We start from the raw sequence: 25,105 nt of genomic DNA, 5'->3' as shown, positions 1-25,105 counted from the left end.
CACTTGAAGTGCCCAGAGTCGTTTCCTTTATCAAGGCTTATTACTTAAATGTTTGCGTTTCACAAGTAGCTTACTAATAGATACACGTTACCTCGTTTTTAAGTTGCATCAAAGAATCATAGATGGCAAACCCTTCTGATTCCATTCCAACCTGTTTAGTCAACATTTTGCACCGAAGTTAGATATGCTGAGAAAAAGGATCTAAATCTTTTACACAGTGTTTAATAATTCACCGTCTCGCCATCGTCTCGAGTGGTCCCTGTAGAGTTGATGTAAATATATATGGGTGCCTTGGGATCCAGCCACTGAAGATACATCAGCTCTGCGACAACCAGCTCTGTCACCGCAGGCACCAGCTGAAAAAAAAATCAGCCAGCACCACAACATCAGTCTAAACAGTCCCCACCACAAATCCACAAGAATGCGCAGAACTTACAGGCATTCCAATGTAAACAATTCTCCCGTCAAGAAGCATAGAGGGCAAGTCTGGTGGAGGAGTTCTTGGTCGGTGCTCGTTATAAGCCACTGACCTTTCAACCTAATTTTCAACAAAACAGACTTAATCAGCAGATTTCAATCAGTGAATCAAATGATGTAGCTACTATTCTACACCACACAATTGCTGAGTCGATTTGGAATCTCACTTTACCACTTTCAAATTCAATAAGATTTTAATTCTCATAATTTCAATATGAAGCCCAGAGATATGACCATATGCAGATCAAAATTTTACATATATACGTATGCAAAGAAATTAACGAAATGAAGGCAGTCTGTGTGCACGACGAACTATACTGGCAGGATACTTGACGATGTAACTACACGTAAAGCACCTAGATTTTTATCATACACGACAAGGATCGGAATTGGACGAGATGAGTTCACCTGAGCAGGAGAAGACATGAGCTGAGGGGAATCAAAGATGTCAAGATACGGCGGCGTATCAGCGTTTACCGGCCGATTGAGAAGCTTTTCCGGCGAATTCGCAGCAACGGAAGCGAGCGTTGAGAGAAAAGGATCCTTCGGGTTTATCGGAGGCATAGGGATTTTAGCAGCGGCTTTGGCGCGAAAGGCATAGCGAGAGCTCTTCAAGTTTCTCCTCCCGGTTGAGTTCAAAGATAAAGGAGGATACGAAGAAGAGCGTGGAAGCAGAGAATTCATGGAAGCTTGTAAGCAAGACGCCATGGACGAAGAGCTCTTGGGTACGAAAGCTCGCGAAATGGACTGGTTGGAGAAAGGAAACCAGATGATTTAGCGATGCTTTCTTTGGGAGAGAGGAAATAATGGGTCCGGATGTCGGGTTGACCCGACTTTTGATGTTCCGGGTGATATGATATGCGTATAGCCCGGGTCCGGGTCCGGGTCCGGGTCCGGGTCCAGGCCCGGGTCCAGGCCCAGGTCCAGGCCCAGTTGCACAATAGACTTTTTTTTTTTTTTCTACTTCGAATGACTATGGTTGCAGAGTGCAGACTACCAGTTGAAGCGTGAAACTTAATGATTTTAAGCTAATCATCCATGATTTTTAAAACGCTATATAAAACGGGGTATTTTCATCGTTATATTAGGGGACATTTTCATCATTGTAATTAGTTGCAACTTGCAAGTAAACATATGCAAATCAGTACTAAGTATTCACCAATGAAGATCATTTTCTCCAACTCTCAAATCGAACAGCCGTATCCGAATTGACAACCGCATCGATACTTATTCAACATGTCATTAAATCATATTCAACATAATATCGTTCATTATCCAATACACGCCGAAGTATGGCTTTCCAATCAAAGTTCCAATACTTTTAATTTAGAGATATGATAACTGGAGATAACCAAAATTAAAATCACTTGATCTTGATACCAGTAGAGTCCGAGATGAGACAATTCAGATTTACCGGTCTTCTATTCCCGCTAATCAGGTTTTCCTATCAATCAGATCTCGCCTGTAAACAACGAAAAAATTGAAATACGGTTAAGTGACAAAAGACATACGACACAAAAGCAGATTAATTGCTATTACACTTGAAGGGAACTAGATTACGGCTATTATTACACTAGACACACTACAAACTCCTCAAAACTTCTGGACTTTCTCACGGTTTTTCTGTTCATTTGGTGTTGATGTAAGAGCAAACAAAGTATGAAAACAAATGTGTTTGGGCTCAGGTTCTACACTTACCGGTGAAACTGGAGAGCTCGATCTCGATCTTGATCGGGACCTGCAGCAAGAAAGAAAAAAAACCTGTAAGTATGGCATCGCAAAAGCAATTTACTAATCATCTCCCATCTTAAGCGTTGGCCTAGAAAAGAACACAACATAGAATCAGAAATGTCAAAAAAAAATTAATATATTCAAGAATCAGAGGTATCATAGTCCAAAACGTTGTGATCAGATCCTACAGCTGATACGCGCTGAGTACCAAACCAGACCGACAAACAGAAGTTCAAGTTCATGCTAATCCAGCTTTGTAAATCCACAAGGATCCATCTAGAAGACCCATCAAGTCCCTAAGATCCAATCCCCAGCTCGCAGCAGTGAGCCAGATCTAGAAAACAAACAAGGCAATACAATTGTAATCACAGTATATGATCAAGGACACACCTCAAGAATCCAGATTCATATCTTTGCCCTTCCACTAGAAAATAAATTTTCACAAAAAGAAAAATTATAGCAGAAACAGAAGAAGTCAGACAATCTAGAGTGATCAGTACTTAATTCACTGTCGCTGGACAAAGTTGAGAAGTGAAGCTTTTCTGAAGGAAAATATCCAGAAGAGAACAGCGCGAATAGAAAGGACTCACGAGATCACTTCCGAAGACACGACTTAATGAAGAGACTGAGACATGACCAAAAAAAACATTAGAGGTTTAAGGAATGAAAAGGAACTGTGGAGAACCTAAACGATGAAATATCTGTCACACATAACGAAGTTTGTATGACATAGAAAACTTTAGCATAATTTAATCACGCCATCAAGGACTGAGAATCAGATAATATAATTCATGGGATCAAGTGGCAACCCACTAGTCCAACTAACATATAGCTAGGTAGGGAAAAGGGTCACAAATCAAACTGTGTGCAAAAACAACAAAGGGTCTATCGTTATTAGTAATTAAATGAGTGAGGAGTTCAATATGCAAGAAATAGCAATTCATACAGGTACAAAAATATCCAATAATGATATAAATGAAACACCCATACCTTGAGACTGAGCTATATGGAGAACGAGAACGAGAAACGGACCGTGAACGTGAGGAAACAGATCTAGCAGGAGACACGCTGCATTGCATTTTACACAGTCAATAAGAATAAATTAGTTTGACAAATAACTATCCCTTTGATGCTTTAGTTTCAAAGGGAAAGAAAAACAAACCTCCTGCTCCTGCTACTATAGCTATAGCTTCGACCACGGCTCCGACTCCTGCTTCTATAGCTTCTGGAATAGTATGGGCTGCGACTCACACTCCTCGACTCATATTCTCTCACCTGAACAGTACAATTAGAGATGATTGCATATCCATCCAATGAGTAACAAAATCAAAGAAGGTAATAATACCACATACCCGTACATAAGCTCTCGAGAAAGCATTTCGAAACTCAGAGTCATCAAGCTTCCTTATCTGTTAAAACAAAAAATATTGAAGGAATATAAAAAAACTAGTGTCACCATCGAAGGCAGCTGGGAACATTTTCGTTGCAAAGATATACAACTTACCGCATACTTCATATCATCATAGTTGCTATAATCCACAACTCCGGACATTCCTACAAATAAATGTTAAATGTCAGCGTTGCAGTTAGAATGCAGCATAAACACCTGAATTATGAATAAGATCTATTCTCTTTCAGAAACACTAAGTTACTAATAAATCTATGAGAAACTTATTTAAACTACAGAATGTTGACTCACCTCCACGGTCACGAAAAACTTCCGAAAAGCAGACATCTCCAGCTTTGCGCATGTGATCCTAATCGCTCATAAACATCAGTTCTGAATCCCAACAAGAATTAGAGAACCAACATCCAGAAAAGACAATACAGTAGTAGCCCTTACCTTAAGGTCCTGCCACGAAGCAGACGGTGGTAATCCCGTCACAAGCACTGCATGTTTACAGCAGCAAAAGGTAGTAAAATGAGTTATCAAATGCACACAAAAAAAAAAAAAAAAAAGGAATTTACAACGGCAAGTAACACAGTTGAGAAAGAGACTACAAACCACGATAGTCGGAACGTCTTGAAGGTGCACGGCTACCAGTGTAGCTGCTGCTGTACCTATCAACTGATGATGAACCTCTCCGACCACCATGTGCAATCTCAACCTATACATGCAACACAAAATCACAAATATTACAACTTTCATAGGAAACATAAATATCACACAAAGATTTTACATCTTCATAAGAAAGTTTTACTAACCCGTAGTCGACACCCATCAAAGTCATATCCATCTCGTCCATAAATTGCATCGTCTGCATCACGCGGATCTTCAAACTGCATCAATAACAGAACTTTTTTAATTAAAAAACCCCCCAACCAAGGTCATTAACCAACAAGAATCCGTAAGTACCTCGACAAAGGCATAACCAGGAGGCCTCGGTGGAATCTTCAAATCAATGTCCACAATGGTTCCGTACTGCAACGAAGATACATAAGCGACACTCAAAATTGCAACCCAAAACATATAAAGTTATAAGCAAATCGGCAAAACAAAATTGCAAATTTGTGAATCAAGTCACCAATATCCTAATAAATTCGAACAGACTAAGGAAAGAAAGGATTTTCAAACCTTGCAGAAGAGATCTTCAACCTCTCTCATGCGTATATCCCCAGGCAAATTCCCAACGTAGATCGTACGATTCCATCGGCTACTCATCTGAAACCTCAGAGGAGATCAAAATTTACCATCAAAATAAGTTATTTGGAATTGAGGACTATGCAGAGACGGAAATAATCCCTGAAGATATTAGAAACTCACATTCGCTGCAGAGAAGGAGAAGAAGAGGACCGAGAAAGCGTTAGATTCTTCTGGAAACAAGACAACTACCATTCTTTTCCTTCGGACACGAACATTTAAACGGAACTGGATTTAATCTCTGCGGCCACGTGTAAAGTGTTACCCTGCATCAAACTCCCTCAACCGTTCGATCGAAGTTCTTGACAAAGATGGAGATTGCTTTTACTTTTGAAGGGCTTTTTTTTTGGGCAACAACTTTTAAAGGGCTTTTAGATCCCAAAAACTTGGGTTTCTCGGGCTAATCGTATCAGGCCTGAACCAATTTCGGTTTAGCGGGCCTTTCCTTCGTTTCATAGGTTTTATTAAACACAGTCGTTTGGTACAAAAGGACGATAGATTGGAAACAATTGGGGATTTTGTTGGGGAGAGAAACATTCTCTCGACACCAGTACCTCTCAAATCTCAATCGCCGATCAGTACCTCCGTCCAGCCCATTTCTCCGTCAGCCATCTTACGTGGCCCTGTCGCTGATCTCTCTCAGTCCGTAAGTCTCTCTTCTGCTCCGTTTGGTGTTTATGTTTTTCCGCGTTCGATTTGAAGACTTTGAAGTTCCTTTTCTATTGAATTTGTGCGACATCGTCTCCAATTTTTTTTTTTTTTTTTGAGTTTTTAAATTCAGTTCTTTTTACGTGATGTTCTTCCCGATTTCAAGTTCAGTTTTTGCTCAAATCCGGTTTCAGCTAGCTTCCGGTGATTACGTAATTGTGCGTTTTATTTGGAATTTGGGTATATTGGTAGTGACAGTAACTTGTTGGTATTTCTGTATTCGATATTTGCTTATAGCAAGTCGCATACTTACAACTTTCAATGTTCACTTGCAGGAAAGAAAGCCTAGTTGGAGTTGAGATTATATTCACTCGCATCGCCCTTTCTCGTAAATTTACCAAAGAAAATACCTTTCATCGAACATGTTTAAAAAGTAAGAATCTCTGTCTATTTTCTAGTTTCTTTCTACTTTTTTTAACAACTATTTTTCATATTTTTATCAGCTTATGTTTGTCTTTTCCATGGTTATATCTGATCGTGAGTTTTTCTTTTCTATAACTTCATTAATTCCGTCCTTTTTTTTGTTTATACTAGTCAAGTTTAGAGTTTGATGGGTCTCTTTAGTGTCCATATCCAATAATAAGTTTTGAGAGACTTAGGGCTTGACTGAAGTTCGATTAAGGTGCCTGCTTCTGGCTACTGTTACATATCAGTCAATCAATTTTTTGCATGAGGGCAACGTCTTTTTGAGTAAATGTAGTGAGCTCTACTGGTAGTAGCCAATTTCATAGTTTCAACTGTTAATCACAATTTGGTTATGTGATTGCTTAGAATAGTCTTGGTAGGGGCAGCTGGTTGTCAAGGTAGAAGGCTGTGATTTCCTAAAGAAACAACTGGTCTTTGTAGATTGTTTTGGTGTGAAATTGAATGAGGTTGTGTGATCTGTTTTGACAGTGTTGCACTTTAATTTACTAAATCTTTACAAATAATTTTGGATCATGTTGGAAAGTGGATCTCGATTGGACCAGCCTAAACTCTCAACTGTCACGGTGTTTTTGTTTTTCCATCTCACGAAGCATGCTTATAACCTCCTGTTGAGTCTTTGTATAATGTCTATCTTGCAATCAAGTTTAATTGGTTTTATTTATCAGAGTCTTCTACTTCAACAGGCCTTTAGATCTATTTGCTATACCAGTATGTCTATGAAGGTGTTATATTCATGCTCACTTTTTAACTTAGGTTTTCATTGGAGGAGATTTCATCACAAAACCAAGTAAAGGCATCTGTTCAACGTAGGATCCGCCAGAGTATTCAAGAAGAGGTATGCCTGTGGTTTCATTTTTCATTTTATTCCGTCTTAAACTTTTATGGTTTCGTGTAGTTTGTTGGATCATACATGTAAAGATGTTTATGTAAATGTTGCAGTACCCGGGACTTGAAACAGTTTTGGAGGATCTACTTCCCAAAAAGTCTCCTCTTATCGTAGTGAAGTGGTTCGTAAAATAACAAACTCACATATCAGTGCTACGATTTCTGATTTTTCTTTTACCACTTACAGTAATCCTGGCTATATCTCTCGTGCAGCCCAAACCATCTGACCCTAGTTGTTGTCAACAATGTCCCCCTCTTCTTCTGTATCCGTGATGGGCCGTACATGCCAACACTGCGCCTTCTTCATCAATGTAACATTATTCTTCCTTCACACCATCCATGCGATATGGTCATGTTATCACAACATGACATATCTAGGTCTTTATTTTAAAAAATAATATAATCACCTGTTAGTTGTACTGTAGTTTGTAGTAGAACTTACCTGGTTCAAATGCTGCATATAACTGAACAATATGTTCAACACTTGAGAAAGTCACATGTTTGAATGAAACCAATTGAAAGAAACTTGGATTATGATCAGTATGCCGAGAATGTCAATTTGGCACTTGAATGTTTGGAGTTTTGCAGACCCAAATATAATGAAGAGGTTTCAAGTTGATAGAGGTGCCATCAAGTTTGTTTTCTCTGGTGCAAACATAATGTGTCCTGGTCTCACATCCCCTGGAGGCGTTCTGGATGAAGAAGTCGACGCAGAAAGGCCAGTGGTATGAATTGAAAAAAAAAAGACTCTTTTCTTGGGGTGCTATTTTTTGTATCTGCTGGTCTCAAACCATGAGTCTCTATTTGTTTAGGCCATATATGCAGAAGGAAAGCAACATGCCTTAGCAATAGGCTTCACCAAAATGTCAGCCAAAGACATGTAAGTTAATTTCCTTATCAGTGCAACTTGAATGTAGGAATTAAGAAGTACTAGTGTTTTTAATGACTCGGGTACATGTGTTGATACATTCCTTATATGGTCTTCTTGTGTTTGTTCACAGAAAGAGCATCAACAAAGGAATCGGAGTGGACAACATGCACTACCTCAATGACGGTCTCTGGAAGGTACTAATCCCCTCTTTCATCGAGTCAATTAGAGGATTTATCGATTCGGGTTTTAATGATAAGGAGCCAAAGAGCCAGACAACCTGACCATCCTAAGCCCTTATTCACTGTGTGAAGAGGGGCAGTCCGATTTTGGAAGAATAAAAGTGTCTGAACTTTGTATTGCCTGCTTGTTTAAAATTGTCTGCAGATGGAACGGCTAGACTGAAGACGAAGCCAGATGTCATGTGAATCACATTCAGGGAGAGAGATATTATTTATCTCCTTTTAATCTTTTATGTTCTCTAAACTTCTGGAGCTTTTGTCCGAACCTTAGCTTTGTTTTGATTTGTTTTAAAATATTCGATGTTTGTTTTATGAGGGAATATCAACCTTAGCTAATGTTAGTGCTAGTTTCTTATACTCTCTCTGTTTTATAAAGTAAGATATTTTGGAGTTTTTTTCTTTGTTTCATATATAAAATGTTTTCCAAAATCAATGCAAAAAGTACTTTTAAGTAAAGAATATTTTGTTAAAAAGTGTTAAATCAATGCTAAATGTGTGACCTTTTGTATTACTTTCATTTCTTTTTTCCTTTTTTTATAACAATATTTCTCTTTTTTAATTGAATGAATGTTGTGTATTTTAGAAAATGAAAAAAGTAAAGATGTTTTAATCTACCTGTTTTTAAGTATAACATGTTACACTGTGTCGGCTTATAAATCTAACAGAACTCCTAAGAGAGGGGTTCACCAGAATATAATAATATATTTTTTTTTTTAAATTTTTTTTTATTTAATTCGAAAATTATAATTTTCGACAAATTAGAATGCTCCATTTCGGATGATACCGTCTCTTCAAATTCGTCGGGATGATACTGTTTCTTTAAGATTAAGTTATTTTATCTCAAAAACTGTGTTATAAACCCCTTTTGATCTCCTGATGTACATGATCTAACAGTATTTTAAATTTTTTAAAAATGACTTTAAACTTTCTAGCCAGCACTGATTCTTAAATAATAATCAATCAGTTATAATACTTTGAGCACATAGCAGAGCTGTCACCAATTCTGAAATAATAATCAATCAGCTTTATGCTTCGCTATGCAATAAAGAAAAAATCATAATTAGATAATTTTGGCCTACTATTTAGTTATTAGCTTATTGTATAATAGTACTAGATTCATGTGATTGCACCATATGAAAACATATTTAATTACCAAAATACGCCACTTGCATGAGATTTGGTGACACCATAAAATGTAAGAATGTCCTCATCCTCATGCTATGCGAAATGTCGATGACGACATTTGCTCACATATTGAACGCACACACGTCTTTTCCTCATATTATCAATATTAACTTCCACTTGAGTAAATCATTGAAAACTCCACTTATGTATTATTTTTGTGCAAATAATTTATTTTACTATCAAACAGCTATATTATATTGGGTTCAGATTCTGATGATTGATTACTATGGATATTAGTGTTTGTCATTTTCAGTCATTTTAAAAACAATTGACAGAGATGTTTGAAGAAAATATTTATATGAGAGTATGACAATATGACACACTCGAAAGTAAATTCTTTTGATTCTCTCGTCAAACAAACAAAAAGATATATGTTACAATATATAATTTGCCATGAGAACTAAATACGTCAACATCGTCGATATACAACAATAATACGCCATGCAAAAATCGTGGTTACTTTAGGTGTATAATATTGATATCATTCATTCAGTTACCACCGAACCATCCTCTAGCACATAAGTTAAGTTTTCTCCATCACACATTTAAAAAAAAAAAAAAAAACTCAAACCAAACACAGTTATCACTTATCAGCTTTACCCAAAATAATTTTGTCACCGAGTCTTGGTATACATTCATAGTAGTGTTATTAAACTAGTTAAGGCACCCATATTTTTTCCCATTTCTCACTTTTGACCCAAACTAAATACAAAGATCAGCTTAACCCAATGTCGCTTTTTGGTGTGGTTTAGGCCTTACTTCAATCCCATCAATTGCAATCCCACCCTTCAATTGATAGCCTTTAACTTCGGTTAAACTCATCGCAACCTCCTCGTCACCTTCTGATCCTGTCTCGAAATCTCCGAGCTCTATCTCCATCCACCCGTCGTCTCGCATCTTAGGATCCCTTCGACGGCTTCCGACAACCTTGTCCTTGTTTGCCATCCTCTGTTCTCTCTGTCCGTAAAACAGCCGTTCCATTTGTTGTTTCTTGTTATCCAAGCAACTTAGATAAGTACTAGTCTTTATTTTCTTTTCACCGTTTCCCACTTTTATCCAAGTCTCGGCTGGAACCAGGTCTAGTCCATATGCTCGTGCCGTCACTTTCATAATCAGATAAGCTCCGTAATTTGTGTACGGCGATAAAGCTCCGGTTTGGATCTTTCCGTTTATTTCTAACCAGTCCGTCATTATAAGCTCGATCCCTTCCGAAAATCTACGAATTAGAAATACAGGACTTAATACTACTGTTTCAAACCATATATATATAGATATATATATTTATTTAATAATGACCTTGAATCTGAACGACGGCTCCAAGACCAGTAATGTCGTTGCTCGCTCCAAGTTATGGAAAGATCTCTTGCCGATAAAATATACGATATTTTCCCGGATAGCTTATCGATCTTGAAAATCTGAAATTTAAACATACCCGGTTTAAAAAGTTTATTTTTTTCTTTTTTTTTTTTGATAGAAAGAAACCAAATAAAGTAATATTATTATTATACAGAGGGGGAAAAAGATGAAACCTTTCTGCCATTATCGATGAGAATTGAATCACAGAGATATCTGTAGAGCTCCTTTTTGGAGGAGAAACTCCGATGATGGTTGTGATCAGGCGATACAGAGATAAGGCGGCTGTAATCAGAGGGTAGAAACTTCTCCCAGACGAAATCAGAGTCTCCGGCAAGCCGGAAAACTGATGAGACAGCCGCCGAAGAGAATGTGTCGGCCGGAGTTGTGAAGGAGAGGATATTGGCCACGCATGCTTCTGGTAACATCATCCTTTCTCAGAACTGAAGACAGAGAATTAAATTATTGATCCTATATATGGTGGCTCCTCTGTTTCTCAAGTGGTATTGTTTTTGTGTTTTTACGAGACGGCAACGGTGACCGATGATGGATCATATATAGGGACTTTTAGATTTTAGTACTAGTGTTCAATTTGGACCGGTGGGCCCGTCTTCTTAATAATATACTTTTTTTTTCTTGCCTTCTTGGAAGACAAAAGGTTTGGTAGATTTTTTGTTACAAAAGGTTTGGTAGATTTCTTAGTATTTGAGGTTTTTTTTGGTTCATATCATTCTGCAAAATATCACCTTTTTAGTTTATGGCCACAAGTTTTTTATTTCCGACAAGTATCACCTAAATTTTGTTCTCTGAAAAGACAGTAGATGTTGTGTAATTTATGTTTTTGGTTGATCTCCTTTTTAGGTTGTGACAGTGAGAAACATCTTTAGAAGTTTTTTTGGCCCGACACAAATCGCCAGAAGTTTAATGAAAAAATTTGTTGATTAAATAATACAATGGGAGAATTTTCAGGGGTGTCACATTGGCTGGCAAGGTAAATGGTCACTTGTCAGAATAAGCCAAGAATACTAACCAGGCAAATCTTAAACAATGGATAAGAATTGGATCTATTCTCTCTCTCCCTCTCTCTCTCTCTACAAACATTTGCAAACATTTTTACTATTAATGCTACTTCTCCAATCAATGCCTGGGGGAATAACACAAAACCAGGCCGTCTCACAGCACACCCGAAGAAGGTAAGATAAGAAAATTATGGTTTATTTCAAGACAATAGTGAGGCTTTAAGTGGTCACTGATCCTTTGCTTGGTCTTTTTCCTTCCATGGCGTCTTTCTTTTTCTTGCATATTGTGCATAGGAAGGGGCCTTCCCATCGCTTAGATGCTGAGGAGATGATAGGACCCTCGTCACTTAATAGATCTTCAGCTGGAGATTGATCTATTTGGCATACAGCACACTTTAGGAGCCCAGTGTCCGTATTTGAGGGAAGATCCTTTCCCAATCTGCATTTCAAAACACCAACAAAGACTGATAATCAGTATCTGAAGCTCTCAGTCAATCCCTTAAACGTGGATAAGATTACGGCAATAGCAATTCCTGTCTAGAAGGTTACCTATCTGCAAGTACAGCAGAACCTTCTTCAAACAGTTCTTCTACAACTCCAACAGAAGAAAGCTTGTTCCCGTTTTTGTTGTTGGTATCCGTCTGTTTTTTCCTAGAAAGAAATGAGGTGAGTGTGTTCTGCTTCTTTCTAGGCGTTGGAGCCAAGGCAAGATGATCAGATGGAACAATGTCAACAACTACACAAGTAGTATCATCCTTCAACCCTTTTGTTCGCAACGCTTCCTGAAAAAAAAAACATATTATTCAGAGAATAAGAGAGAATCTAGATCGGAGGATGTACACAATTTAGTCAACGGGTGGATCACCGAACCTTAACAACAAGTTTAGCAGCAAGCTCCGCAGATAAACCACGACAAGCTTTGGCAGCCATATCAGAAGACAGTATATCCCATATACCATCTGAAGCTATAATGAGTCTCCCTCCAGCATCTGAAAGCTAAATGTATAGATGAAAAAAAAAATTATTTTGTCAAGTTTCTACTATAAGCATTGATGAAATATGCACCAAGGGGAAGGGGATTTACTTTCACTTGCTTAACATGCGGTATTGGGACAATAAATTCTCCCACATCGGTATCACCAATGGACCTCGAAAGACACAAACCACCAGGCCAGCATCGAAGTGGTCCGACCTATTGAGTAATCAGCATGAAAGCACGTTAATATCATGGCAATAACCTATCATTCAGTACAAAGCCACCACAGCCAAAACAATGAAACAGTCACTTAAATTAGTGGACATGAACATACCTCATTGCCACCAAAAACATTGAGCCTTCCGACCTCACCTCCACTGGCAGTTATGCGTTCTCTTTCTTCAACATTCTCTTCTAGCCTGTGATCGACGGTCAGCAGAGAAACCACACCACCTTGGGTGTCTAATATGCAGCGCGAGTCGCCAACAGAAGCGACAGTGATAGTCCAACCATCAATTATAACAAATGTAACCGTTGTTCCAGAAGTTTCCCCTGTAAGCACAACAACAGATCTTAAGAGTTTGAGCATGCGTAAAAAAAGAATATGAAAGTAAAGGCCTTGAAGCAAAGTGCTGACCTTTCTGCTGAAATTCGATGTCTGTTTTCACAAAGCCTGCAACTAGTGCCCTAGGAAGAGCTTGAAGCCACTCTTCCCTGGTTGCGCCTTGAGGAATTGCACTCACCACATTGTCGAGAAGATGTTCCTTAGTATATATGGCAGCTGAATTACCATTGTGGCCATCAAATATCTGCAGGCAAAACAAATAAAAGGTATAAATGGGAGGTTTCAGTTTGAGAACACTATTCCACGCGAATGCCCTTACGTAAGAAATATCAAGAGAAACAATTACCCCGAATACTGAAAAAGCGGATGATGGATCACCAGTTACCCTCTCACAGTCAGTTTTGATCAAAAAGTAGTCTTCTCCTTTCTTAGCGAGAGCAGCTTGACCATACTTGACCAGAGGTTTCTCTACTTTCTCGCTCCTCAGCTCCCTACCGATAAGGGTTGCAAGAGGAACAAGAGAATGTTTCGTCCTCGATCCTTTTGAGGGGCTCATTTCAGCCTAAGCCTTCAGCATTGGCTGGAAAAAATCTTGTTCATCACAGACAAACAAATTCTTTAGTTGAAGCACCGAGTCCAATTCCAATAAGAACAAAATAAGGAGCCTTATATTAATCTACTTTCCAAAAAAATTGAGAACAAGAAGGTAAAAACTTTGAATTGGTGTCTCTAGTCTTTTCAGGCTAGGATTATTGATGTGATGTCTGATCATCGAAGAATAAACATGCGTAATTACTCATACATAAACTCATTTTGGTGAATGAAACCAAACAAGTAGAAAAAAATTAGAGGAAAACCCTAATCTAGGGAATTCTAAAAACTCCAGTATGTGGCTATCTATAGAGATGCAGAAATATATATAATATACATTAAAAGTAGAATCGAACAAAGCAACAGCAAAATCAGTAAACGTAGACGATATGGAGGCTTCGCCAGTCAGAAACCATGAAACTCACCGAGTTAGAAAGAAATCGCAGTAAAATACACAGTAGATCTAGCTGGAAAAGTTGGCTCGTAGATAATGCTGAGGTCCTCGACGCCTTCTCGGGGAAAATTTCCGGGCCGTCGTCGGTAACCAAATGGAAAAATATCAGTCTGGAAACGCGTGGAACAGAGATAAACAAACAAAAAAAAAGTTTATAAACAGAAGAGAGACGAAGTTGCCGAAGAGTATGTGCCTAATTTCTTCTCAGATTGGGAAGAAAAAAAGCGACGCGGGTGATAGATTAGAGACAGCTAATTTTATTAAGCAAATGACGGAAATGCCCTATAAAGTGCAATTTCTTATTATTGGTAAATTAAAGAGATAATAATCCACACACTTTTTAATTTTTGTTTGACTATTTTACTTGTAGCAGTTTTACATCCCATCAATGGAGTCAAACTGCCACCCAAAAATAATTCGCCAAGTAGATTAAACAAATAGCATTTGGTCAATTGCTATATTACAAAATTCAAATTCATTTGCTAAAAGTATATAGAATGAGATTAGATATGGGTGGAAGCTAAAATGTAATTTTCACTTTGTGGAACAGGGGAAAAAAAGGGTGGTGTCTGGGTCAATTTTTATTTTAAAAGCGTATAATTTTTTTACTAACAAGAAAATGTAAAATTTCCTTGATAAGAGTGGCGATGTATACAACAACAATATATCAACAATCAATTACCAAGAAAAAAAATGCAACCCAAAATCAAACAAAACATATCCAAGTATATTCAACCTATGGTTCATACGTATTCTACTCTTGGTATACGGCGTATATATATACCACCACATATGAATGGGCCCGCCAAAACTAAACAAAAAAAACGACCAAAATGTTTATAATTCCTTCTCATTATTATTTACTTGGGATTTTGTCTCTTCTTCACAACTACTGTGTTATGCCTTGAGGAGGGTTGTCCTGGTGAGTTAATAGCCCCAAGCGATAATCTCCTCGTTGGCGCCGGAATTAGCGAAGGTATCATACTCCTGATCATCAACATATTAGCAAAAAAATACACAGAAAAAACAAAATCCAACCCAATCACTCATGATATAGGAAATAAAAACTTACTTGGTCTCAGCAACTCTACTGGTTTTTGTTTGACTCTTCTTGAGCTTAGCTGACGAACCTAAAGATCCATTAGAGGCTGCTCTAGGCATATTCACTTGAACATTCAACTGCCACATCAAGTTACTCTCGGAGCAATCGCTTGTTTCGTCAGACTCGTTCGCTTCTTCTTCGTATGGAATCTTCCTTACCTCAAATCCTTTATCTACAGTATTGCACTTATTATTGTCTACACCTCGTGATGGTTCACGTTTCATGCTAGACAATCGCTTATCAAGCTCTGTCTGCGATCTGTTCTCAGGTTTGCTATTACGCGTGATTTCGTCCTCGTGTTTATCAACCCATTCACTACCTGACATAAACTCCGTTTCTTCATCTTTCCCATCTATCGACGGGCTTTTCCATGACGGTGAACTCACTAGTCCTTGTAAGTCAACGCTGGATGCAGAGTCACTTTGACCCTGCAAGCAATTTCACTGTACATTATGAAGCAATCACTGCCAAAAAAAAAAAAAAAGTGATTGGTGCGTGAGTTTTCTTGTTCCCTTTTTACCTCAATGCTGTTGACATCATCAGTTTGTGATGGCTTATGTTTTGTTAGGAACTGTCTTGTGTTTGCTGATTTAGAGAATGAAGAAGAAACGCCTAGTGACTTTTTTCTAAGGAGTTTATCCGGTGTAAGCAGTCTTGGGAGCTGCGTTTGATCTGCTTCGCTCTCCTTTCTCGCCAGCGCAAGTTTCAAACTAGCAATCTTAAAGCAAATAACAAACATTAATTGAACTGGACAATGTATTTTGAGAGAAAACATATATCGTTTCTGTTTTCTACCAGAGAGTATGAAGAATAAAATAATGTGACAATGTATTGTAGAAAATGACCTGTTCTTTGAGTTCCTTAACCTCAGAAGTGTCTCTATTGACACGAGCTGCACCGAGTTCAACAGTGGCCACCCTCTCTGCAAACTTCAGGGTGCTGAGTGTTTCTCCCAGAGCATCTAGTTCTGGGCTAATGTGAATAAACATGAGCGTTTTCGCTTGTCCTCCTGCACAAACAGATATCCAATGTTTTATATCCACTGAACTATTAGTCTAGCACTTAAATATTACTGATTACCTAACGCGTCCTGGAGCAGCTGAGTGAGTTTGCTATTGCGATAGGGAATGTGGTTGTTTTTCTGAGAAAGAGACGCAATCACGTCCCCGAGAGCAGAGAGAGACTTGTTGATGTGTTGTGCCTCTTTCAACCTATCACCAGTGACCTCAGACTTGTCGACCCTTTCACTTCCAGCTAGATCAACCAAATGCATTGAACCCCTTAGAGTGGCTCCTGATGTCAGATCTCTTCCTTGAACATGTACTGTGAGACAACTGATGGTATAAAGTATAAAACATGTAGGAGATCAGTTACAGCTATAAGGTTTCTGGAATTTCATAGGGAAATTACAAGTTTGATATGATCATATACATAATCATCCTGACATGAAATCAAGTTAGCAATTACGAAAGGCTTATAGAAAGTACTTGTGTTGTCAGTTTCTATATGACTGGAGAGTTATTCTTTGTACTATGGGAAAAATATACGCATGCCAGAATATAGATTGACTATAATTAGAAATCCAATACCAAAATTCTTCAAGTTCAATGGCAGCAAAAGCATGATAAACAGAAAGTGAGTTGATAAAGTTTAAATGATATACAAACAGGAAACAGGGGAAACCTGTGAGAGCGACTGCTGCGGTCATTCATGGCTGTGGCACTGACCGCACGGTTCTTTTGACCAAGATTCATCAAACAAATGACGTCCGACGTTGTGGAAACTGGAACCAATGTAGCCTCTGGAACGTTAATTCCGTCTTGTGAACTGTTTCGAATCTCTAATGTGTTCACAAGTCAAGGAAAGTAATGATCTTTTGCAATAAGCATTATGCATTTTCTAAAGAACACTGAACAGGAAGAATCTGCAGGGTTTCAGAAGACAAGTCTTAGAAAAGGATATCGGCTGGTTTGGCCATTAGTGGCAAGGAGATCTCGGACTTGCTCGTTGTAGATTTCAAGCATCTGAACTGAAATGTTATATGAAAACGTTTCTTTTCTCACACTTGACAGATGAAAGAGATCACTCAATGCTCTGTAGTTTACTCCTAAGCTCTCTTCCGTCAGCTCATTAGGTCCCATCTGATTATTTATCATATATACGATAACTACAAATGAGGATGACATTGTTTCCGTATGAAAATATGAGAAGTCGATGCAAAAGAAGTTAAATTCTTCGAGAGAAATTACCATGGTGAAAGTTTTCCCGGATCCTGTTTGGCCGTAAGCAAATATGCAAACATTATAACCATCAAGAACAGACCGAATCAGAGGTTGAGTGTCTGCAAACACCGCCTCTACAAAACAGATTTTGTAAGACGTTAATTTTCTATGAGAGACGGCATATATAACTAAAATCTAGTAAGTAGCACATAGATACATCTTGATCAGTATTCCACGCTGACATCATTTCTCGATGGATCCACATGAAGAATTTTTATTTTGGCTTCAGTGTTAATTCCAAATCTCCTTTTTTACATTGGAAATTTGAAATAAGGACATAGAAAGGCGAGAAAATTACCTTGAGATGCTGAAGGGCCAAACACTTTGTTGAAAGTAAATGACTTTCGACCTTCTTTTCCATACTTTGAAGGTGTCGCAATTGATATAGTTGACTCTTCTATTTGATCTACTGTAGTTAAAACACTTGTTTGCCCAGGCAAGAACGGTCTCACTCGACAATAAACCCTTATGCTCCCTGTTGTAATATTCGTTAGTTTTGATATTGCAAATCCTTGTATCTGAATCTATTATCTATTAGTCAAGAACAATAATTATATCTCTTTAACTCTTTAAACCTTCAAATTTTTTATCTGAGTCATTTAAGCAATCTCATCTCAATACAGTTTGTTTGAGGTAGTTAAATTTAGGATTCGTCCAACTCCTTCACACTGTGTACTAAGCTTGGTAGTGTTACCATAATGCATTCGTTAACAATCAGATATTTTACCTTTGAGGTCTTGGACTTGATTGTAAAGTTTTCGGTTTTCTTCAAGAACTCTTTGGTATCCTGTAGCTGCATAAGCAAGTCCATGCAAATGCTCACCTAACCCAAGAAAAACGAAATAACAGTTAATTATCCTTACGAATGTGAATGTGCTACGAATTTTACTGGGTAATCTACTACTTAGACAATGGGTTGCGATCACAAATGAATCAAAACACATACTACAAGTCTACAACCATCTCTGGTAGCGTCAAATTCTCTAGCTACAAGTCCAAATTTTGTTCCAAGGAAAATTTTCACCTAAGCTTGTAAACTCTTGGTGGTATTTCATCTGCAAGAGACTGAGACCCGCTTTTACAGCCTTTAGATCGTGTTTCAGTTCCTGTAAACACATATTTCCACCTTAGTAATTTCTGAATATGAAGTCTTGATCGAAGAAACAGTATGAGTTATACCTCAGTATGAGCTTGCTGCCTGTCGAGTATCATTTGTTGCTTCTCGGTCTTGTCTTTTGAAATTACATAGACTTCATGATCTCGGATTTTCGATTCTTCGACATTATCATCTTGTGAAGCTTCCATGTTGTTGTTTACCATCTTTGTCACATTTCCTCCTCCGTACTGCAAAAGCATGTAATGTGTAAACCAATTGGATATATATAACACTGACAGATCAGCAGATCCATAAAGAGTACTTTGCCTAAATGGATAACAAGTGTTCAACAATTTCAAATTTACTGCAATACAAAATTGTTGAAATTTTTCTCAACATACCGAAGCATCACTTAGCATCTCCTCGCTGCCTGAAGTAGTTCTCCCAAGATCGCCAAGATTAAGCTTATTTTTGTTCCCAGTGCTCATCTGAAGCTAAATAATTGCATATTCAAGATGAAAAGTGTACAGAAGAAGTAAGAGAAACATGTTCTTGATACGGGTTAGATCACTAAAATTGCTTACCAATTCGTTCTGTGTAGCCAATCTACGTTCATATTCTACCATGACACTTTTCAGCATATCTTCCACAATCTGGAAGTCAACAAGAGCAGCTGAGTATTATTCTAAAACCGGCATTTCAAAAGAATATTTATCATTCGGTAAGTTTGCAGTTGATTAAGGAAAAAAGTAGTAGGTAGGTAGTTAATGCTTACACCGGGAATTTCTTCTTGCTTTTTATCAGAAAAAACCGCACGGACAATAGCATCTATTGAATTGGCAGTTCCCTGAAAAACCTAAATTGTAAGTTGAGGTTTATAACTTTGAACGATATTAGGGATTATATTAAGAATCGGTATAGCTCACTAACTCCATTTTTGGTATTAGAATCAGATTGATCAAACAAAGGTTGTTCGATGGACTGAGCGTTAGAGGGGCTACTTGTGATCGCATCCACAGGTGCTTCTGAGTCTTTGCGTTTGTAGTGTTTTGCTATGGTTGGCTTTGAATTCACAATGTATCTCCATGAACCGCTTCCACCGCTCTGCTTCCACTCGCGATATGACTTGAGAGCCAAAACACACTCAACAATTCTTGCGGATTTACCTCCCTGGGAACACATCAAGCACAAAACATATATTGTAGATGCTAATGTACTTATTTTGTTGAAAGGAAAAGAAATTAAGTGAAGATCAGAATTCGAAGATGCTTAATTTCCTCATTTTGAAATTTGGATAGCTGGCTAGCTTCTTATACAGCGATTTGTTCAAATTGCTAAAATGCTAATCAATAAACAGTTCAAATGCAACTTAGTACTTAGCCCAAATTATGGAAAGAAAATGCAAATGACTGATTTATCCTCCTATATATCATTTTTTCCAACACCGATGGTCACCATCACCCCACCGCGACTGTGCCATGGATATGTCTGCAATTTATTGTACCAAATGATAAAAACATTGCTCGTTTCTGAGATGAAAGCGACCGTTTTAGCTTTGTCTAGGTAGCCCCTCCGGCAAGGTAGGTCAATCTGTCTTGAACAACTATGATGGCAATTGATTTGAACCTATCTATAATAGCATCAAGCCTACTTTTGTTGCAGTTCCACTACTAGGCACCATCTGTCAAGCTAGTTACCATAATCTTCCGAGATAGAAGTCATATATTAAGCACAGTTCGTCAGATGAAATAGTCCTGTGTTCTTATTAAACCGTGCATAAGTTTCTTATTAATTGTGATTTGTTCCGTTACCTTCTCAAAATCGGAGACTTCGAATGTGGGAATACCCATTTCCTCCACGAGGACAAGAAAGTTCCGAAGGTTCTCAAAGTACTGAAATGCAGATAGAGCCGCACCGTCTTGATTAACAAGAGGATCATTTGGAGCTTCAATGACCTGTTAGTTTTGTTGCAACAGAAACAAGAAGAAAAAAACATCGGAATTAAAATATTACACAAAATGGTACTAATCATGCTTGCACAACTTTATCCAAGCAGGCCTAAAGGTTTTAAAGTATTTTATAAAAGTTTAGCTTAAATATAACCTTAACATATTTATAATCCATGACAATTAATATCTGTAATAGAATATAATCTTGAAGGGTAACATACGCAAATACGAGTAAAAGGTAGGAGACATACTTTTGGTACAGCACCAGGTTTAACTCTGTTGAGGACATTGCAGAGCAAAATACCACTTCTCAGTGCAATTCTGAAATCATCCTCTGAAGGATCTGCTGGCAAATCCCTTCCTCCAACTACACCAAGTGTGTTTCTTAGCCATCTTGCTGCTTCATACCTTTTCAAGTCTGAAGGATCTGCTGGCAAATCTCTTCCAACAACTACACCAATTGTGTTTTTTTCTCATTACCGATGTGTATTAAGTGAATATAAAATGTAGAAGCCGAATAACATGTACAGATTTAATTGTTTCTGAGAGACAAAGCATCTTGGAAATGAAATTCATATGGTTCATGTTGATCTAGGAAAAACAAGAAACGTCAATATCTAATACGACCAAGTAAGAAGCTCATGATAGTCTCATACTTCCCTTTTAGAATTCTATGCTCATTGGCTCATAGCAAATAAACAAAAGAAGATTTGTAACTACTAATTTTGGTCAAACGAGTCGCTCTAGTAGTAGATATAAAGAATAAGATTTTTCATCCTAAATTTATGTATTCCGTCCCAGATTTTCTGATTCGATCATCAATTACGAACCCTAATTTCTTCCGCATTTAGAAAAATCCCGATTCAAAATGAGCCAAAAAAGGAAAGGGAAAGCGAAAGAACAGGGAAATTGACGAACGTACAAGTTTCATCGGCATGTTTCGAACACGAATCCACACCAACGCTAACTCGAAGGTTTCGTTGTTTAAGAAAATCCTCCAGAATCGATGCTAAACAGAGTCGCGAATCATGTTGCTCCGTCGCCATTGAAAGAGGACAAGAAACTATCAATGCTTTTAGCTTGATCAACAAGATACCTGTTAAATTGCAAACTCAACTCCCAAATTTTGACTCGAGAGCCTCACAACCAAAATTTGAATTCTGCGCTTGAAACAGAATTTTTCGTTACCAAAATCGAACAAAGAAAATAAAAGCTGTGTAGATTACAAGGATATTTACTTATGTGTGGAACATTGCTCAGATTTATAAGGATGATAGAGAAAAGCGAAAGAAATTGAGAAAAATCTTTGACCCTCTCCTCTTTTTTTCTCCGTTCTATGAAAATAAAACAACAGAAAAGAAGAAGAAGAAGAAGAAGAAGAAGAGCGACGCATGAACCCAGAGGCTCCGAGTCTCCTGGGTTTCTATAGATGGACATTTTCAATATTAAAAAATATATAAATCAATTTTTAATTTTATTTATTGTTTATTACTGCTTTATGTTAATACGAACTATATAGGTGGTGAAAAGGTATTTAGCTACAAAAATTCTATTCCGTATATTTAGTTACAACCATCAACCAGGTTCTATAATGGTAATAATAAATTGATATTCTCCAAATATGTTATAACAAAATCTTTAGTAATTAAAGTTCATGATTGATCTTTGTATTCGAATGATTTGCACCGGTACTGTCATTGTTTTGTTTTATCATAAATCTAGGTTCAAATCTATGGACAATATGCGTATGTTAGTTATAGACCACCGAAAATATAATTTGACATTTCAGTTTTTTTTATTACGATTTAATTGGTCAACCATTAATAGGAGATTAAGTTTAATTTGAAAATTTATTCTAAAGTCCTAAATTTCTATTTATTGAGTTTGAATATGAGTTATGACATGCCAAGTATAAACTCTAATTAATACGATACAGATACTATATATAGAAATACTTCATTATAAATTTTTAAACTATGTATACAGTCGATACAAGGGGGAAAAAAGACTTACTCTGGGAACTTTGTATAAACTTTCTGTGTGTGTGTCCAAATAGCTACTTTGCATAACCTTTTATTTTGTATAACCTTTTTTCCCTTGCGTAGAGGTGTTCTTAAAGCCAATAAACATGATATCATGATTAGATTAGTTTTATGACCATAAATAATTAAAGGTCAGCATGATAATTTATTTATAATTTATGTAAGACATAGTTCGTTCAACAAGAAATAAGATAATTAGAAATTAATTTAGACGAAAAAAGTTCTGCTGATGATGATCGTAACCACATCTTTTGAAACCGACCCTTTTAATTATCCATTTCATTAGAGTATATTGAACATGATACCAACTCATTCAGAAAATGAGTGAGCAAGTAATTTAAATAATTTTAAATGTGTGAGTATACATAAGGTATTGTAAAATCATACACGTATTATCACGAAGTTATATGTTGCTATCGTATAATAATTGGAAACTTAGTTTCAGGATTAGTTTAGCACCAGTTGGTATCAAGTATGTGATGGATGTAGCGCGCCATGAACGCATATAGCGATTATAATAGGTTAGTTTTTATAGCAAACCAGTGCGTATTGTATATTGATTGTTTTTGAAAACAATCGAATGTAGTCGGATAAGTGAAACATACATGAATATGATGCATATGGTTTAGCCATCAACAAATAATAATACAATTTATGAAAGGATAATTTGTTAGCTGAAGAGAGAGAATTTTTTTGTTGACGCTAAATATGTATATAGCTAGCAACAACTGAAGAAACACGAACTGGAGTAAGATATTGTCTTGGTTTAATGGTATATGTGTCTTGGTTTTTGAAGATGATACAAATATTAGTGGAGCACACATTTGAGACATTATTTGGTAACAAACCATTAACTATTCATTGTGATCAAGTTGTACAATCTTAATATTTAAACATGATAAACTATGCTTATACAAGTATATTAAGCTCTATTAGGGAATACCAACACTATTCCTGGGTTGAATAGTCAGTCAAGGCACGAAACGTGTGCGTCTTACCAAACATATACCGAGCGATATCGTTGATGCATTTTATAATAATTGAAAATAAATGGTAAACCTTTGAAAACGAAACAGAAATTGAATATAATTTCAAAATAAATTTCGTACGAAACACAATAGTAATCAAGTATTTGGCATGAAAAAAAAAAGTATTTGGCATGATATAATAAGGCATTTTCAAAATTGACATTCTGCTGCTAAAGTCAGAATAATTCTCGAAATTTACCATTACTAATAGGATATGATATTTTTCGCTTAAAGATTAGACGTTGACCGGACGAAATTCGTATAAATGGAGGTTATACGGATCATATGTAACACAACCGCATTTTGTGCTCTCTAATTAGTTTAAAGTGATAACAACATACAAAAAGATTATTACTGTAATATGAAGATGTACAAACTCATGAAACTAATAGTTCACGTATTACTATTGGTTTTAGCGTTGCATGAGCACACCTCTATCTCAGCCGTCCATTTCAAACACAATTCCATCAGAGGAGTTGAGATAGATATCCCAGTTTGGCGGCGAGAGCTTCGAAGCGGAGGAGGCGGTGGAGGAGGTCGTGGTGGTGGAGGCGGTGGAGGAGGCCGTGGTGGTGGTGGAGGCGGCAGCAGCGGTCGAGGCAGAGGTAGCGGTAGCACTGGGAATGGAGGATCTTCTAACAGCGGTGGCGGTGGCGGCCGTTCTGTAGGAAGCGGTGGTGGCTTCCTGAAACACCGTGGTCTTACCGGTGCTCTAATATCTATCCTCTTCGTAAACTGTTTGATTCTTATACGTTAAAATACGTAACTATTTGTATATATTAGTTTGATGATGATGTCTTTAGTGCTGAAGTTTGATTTATTATACAGTTATACAGTTGTAATTATTTGGTCGTGCCTTCAACATTCAATTTCAGATCATAGAACAAAAGTTGCATTTGTCTGCGTCTTCCAAAACATTTCATTGATGGAATTAGTAGCTCTAAGACCACCTCCAAGGGAGCGTTTTACAAAGATTCTTAACAATTAAAATAAAGAATAAAATTAAAAAATAAAAGAGAGGGTTCTAAAAATCCTTATTTTAGACCATTTACAATGGTGAACCCTTCATGAGTTTTATTTTAATTTTTTATTAATAAAATAATGAGAAGAGAGAGAAGATAAAAAAATAGAGAAAGTGGAAGAAAAAAAGGAGGAGAAGAGAGAGAAAGAGAGAAAAAAGGAGAATAGATGAAAGAGAAAAAGACCAACCACTAAAATTTTGACACGTTACCCGTGAACCTCCCATGAACCCATCTCTAAAAGTCTTAAAATTAGAACCTGCTCTATAAAAATTGGGTATTATTGATTTATTTTAAATGTAAAAAATTCATGAACCCCACCCAAAAACTCTCGTCAAACTCCATAGAGTATCTACATGTGTCTCTTTCGTATTGGTTATTTTTTAATTTTAAAATTAAAATTTAATTATATAACTATACTCTTTCCGTTTCATAAAGAGTGTCGTTCTAACATTTTTCACACAAA

At 37.1% G+C, this 25,105-nt stretch overlaps 7 protein-coding genes across 12 annotated transcripts in view; 2 read left to right on the top strand and 5 right to left on the bottom strand.

Annotated features, from left to right (window-relative positions):
* Positions 1–1,303, bottom strand: part of LOC18993966 (ATP-dependent Clp protease proteolytic subunit-related protein 3, chloroplastic) — a 3,363-nt gene extending 2,060 nt beyond the window's left edge. Inside the window, exons 1-4 of the mRNA XM_006417548.2 lie at positions 886–1,303; positions 437–538; positions 234–356; positions 92–151 (exon numbers count right to left, since the gene is read on the bottom strand). Of these exons, the coding sequence (XP_006417611.2) occupies positions 92–151; positions 234–356; positions 437–538; positions 886–1,185 (585 nt within the window). The 5' untranslated portion in view covers positions 1,186–1,303. The remainder of the gene's footprint in view (positions 1–91; positions 152–233; positions 357–436; positions 539–885) is intronic.
* Positions 1,304–1,680: 377 nt separating this feature from the next.
* On the bottom strand, positions 1,681–5,049 carry LOC18993964 (serine/arginine-rich splicing factor SR30). Of its 4 annotated transcripts, XR_002898054.1 has the most exons (14): positions 4,973–5,049; positions 4,784–4,870; positions 4,565–4,630; positions 4,414–4,488; positions 4,214–4,316; positions 4,052–4,098; positions 3,908–3,965; positions 3,713–3,762; positions 3,561–3,617; positions 3,371–3,483; positions 3,199–3,276; positions 2,347–2,542; positions 2,176–2,215; positions 1,691–1,939 (listed from the first exon to the last, which is right to left on the bottom strand). XR_002898054.1 is itself a non-coding variant. In XM_006417543.2 (13 exons), exons 1-13 carry the CDS (start codon positions 5,042–5,044, stop codon positions 1,925–1,927), a joined length of 861 nt encoding a protein of 286 aa, XP_006417606.2. In that variant the 5' UTR covers positions 5,045–5,049; the 3' UTR covers positions 1,681–1,924. The 4 variants fall into 4 exon arrangements, 1 of the variants encoding a protein (XP_006417606.2); XM_006417543.2 differs by lacking the exon at positions 2,347–2,542 and having other exon boundaries at positions 1,681–1,939; XR_002898053.1 differs by having other exon boundaries at positions 2,176–2,542.
* Positions 5,050–5,339: 290 nt separating this feature from the next.
* LOC18993963 (malignant T-cell-amplified sequence 1 homolog) lies at positions 5,340–8,384 on the top strand. Its single transcript, XM_006417542.2, has 9 exons — positions 5,340–5,495; positions 5,833–5,930; positions 6,737–6,818; positions 6,923–6,990; positions 7,082–7,179; positions 7,457–7,593; positions 7,681–7,748; positions 7,870–7,933; positions 8,124–8,384. Exons 2-9 carry the CDS (start codon positions 5,920–5,922, stop codon positions 8,139–8,141), a joined length of 546 nt encoding a protein of 181 aa, XP_006417605.1. The 5' UTR covers positions 5,340–5,495; positions 5,833–5,919; the 3' UTR covers positions 8,142–8,384.
* A 1,240-nt stretch (positions 8,385–9,624) lies between these two features.
* On the bottom strand, positions 9,625–11,037 carry LOC18993962 (F-box protein PP2-B15). Its single transcript, XM_006417541.2, has 3 exons — positions 10,693–11,037; positions 10,460–10,578; positions 9,625–10,379 (listed from the first exon to the last, which is right to left on the bottom strand). The coding sequence occupies exons 1-3, from the start codon at positions 10,945–10,947 to the stop codon at positions 9,884–9,886; spliced, it is 870 nt and encodes a 289-aa protein (XP_006417604.1). The 5' UTR covers positions 10,948–11,037; the 3' UTR covers positions 9,625–9,883.
* A 462-nt stretch (positions 11,038–11,499) lies between these two features.
* On the bottom strand, positions 11,500–14,339 carry LOC18993961 (probable protein phosphatase 2C 5). Of its 2 annotated transcripts, none has more exons than XM_006417540.2 (8): positions 14,093–14,339; positions 13,423–13,667; positions 13,149–13,320; positions 12,846–13,063; positions 12,620–12,727; positions 12,406–12,531; positions 12,085–12,317; positions 11,500–11,974 (listed from the first exon to the last, which is right to left on the bottom strand). In XM_006417540.2, the coding sequence occupies exons 2-8, from the start codon at positions 13,630–13,632 to the stop codon at positions 11,755–11,757; spliced, it is 1,287 nt and encodes a 428-aa protein (XP_006417603.1). In that variant the 5' UTR covers positions 13,633–13,667; positions 14,093–14,339; the 3' UTR covers positions 11,500–11,754. The 2 variants fall into 2 exon arrangements, with proteins under 2 accessions (XP_006417603.1, XP_006417602.1); XM_006417539.2 differs by having other exon boundaries at positions 13,423–13,656; positions 14,093–14,334.
* Positions 14,340–14,952: 613 nt separating this feature from the next.
* LOC18993960 (kinesin-like protein KIN-14H) lies at positions 14,953–21,596 on the bottom strand. Of its 2 annotated transcripts, none has more exons than XM_024152724.1 (19): positions 21,473–21,596; positions 20,802–21,001; positions 20,413–20,556; positions 19,532–19,771; positions 19,377–19,448; positions 19,186–19,254; positions 19,003–19,095; positions 18,685–18,849; positions 18,530–18,611; positions 18,233–18,328; positions 17,804–17,980; positions 17,473–17,579; positions 17,186–17,364; positions 16,907–17,068; positions 16,304–16,557; positions 16,069–16,232; positions 15,744–15,941; positions 15,194–15,651; positions 14,953–15,108 (listed from the first exon to the last, which is right to left on the bottom strand). In XM_024152724.1, exons 1-19 carry the CDS (start codon positions 21,594–21,596, stop codon positions 14,982–14,984), a joined length of 3,111 nt encoding a protein of 1,036 aa, XP_024008492.1. In that variant the 3' UTR covers positions 14,953–14,981. The 2 variants fall into 2 exon arrangements, with proteins under 2 accessions (XP_024008492.1, XP_006417601.1); XM_006417538.2 differs by having other exon boundaries at positions 16,907–17,063; positions 17,289–17,364.
* A 2,385-nt stretch (positions 21,597–23,981) lies between these two features.
* On the top strand, positions 23,982–24,512 carry LOC18993959 (putative glycine-rich cell wall structural protein 1). Its single transcript, XM_006417537.2, has one exon. The coding sequence runs from the start codon at positions 23,982–23,984 to the stop codon at positions 24,375–24,377; it is 396 nt and encodes a 131-aa protein (XP_006417600.1). The 3' UTR covers positions 24,378–24,512.
* Positions 24,513–25,105: the final 593 nt, after the last annotated feature.

Source organism: Eutrema salsugineum, unplaced genomic scaffold (assembly GCF_000478725.1).
Source record: "Eutrema salsugineum unplaced genomic scaffold, Eutsalg1_0 scaffold_5, whole genome shotgun sequence".
Taxonomy (NCBI): domain Eukaryota; kingdom Viridiplantae; phylum Streptophyta; class Magnoliopsida; order Brassicales; family Brassicaceae; genus Eutrema; species Eutrema salsugineum.
This window is presented reverse-complemented; position numbering and strand designations above follow the sequence as displayed.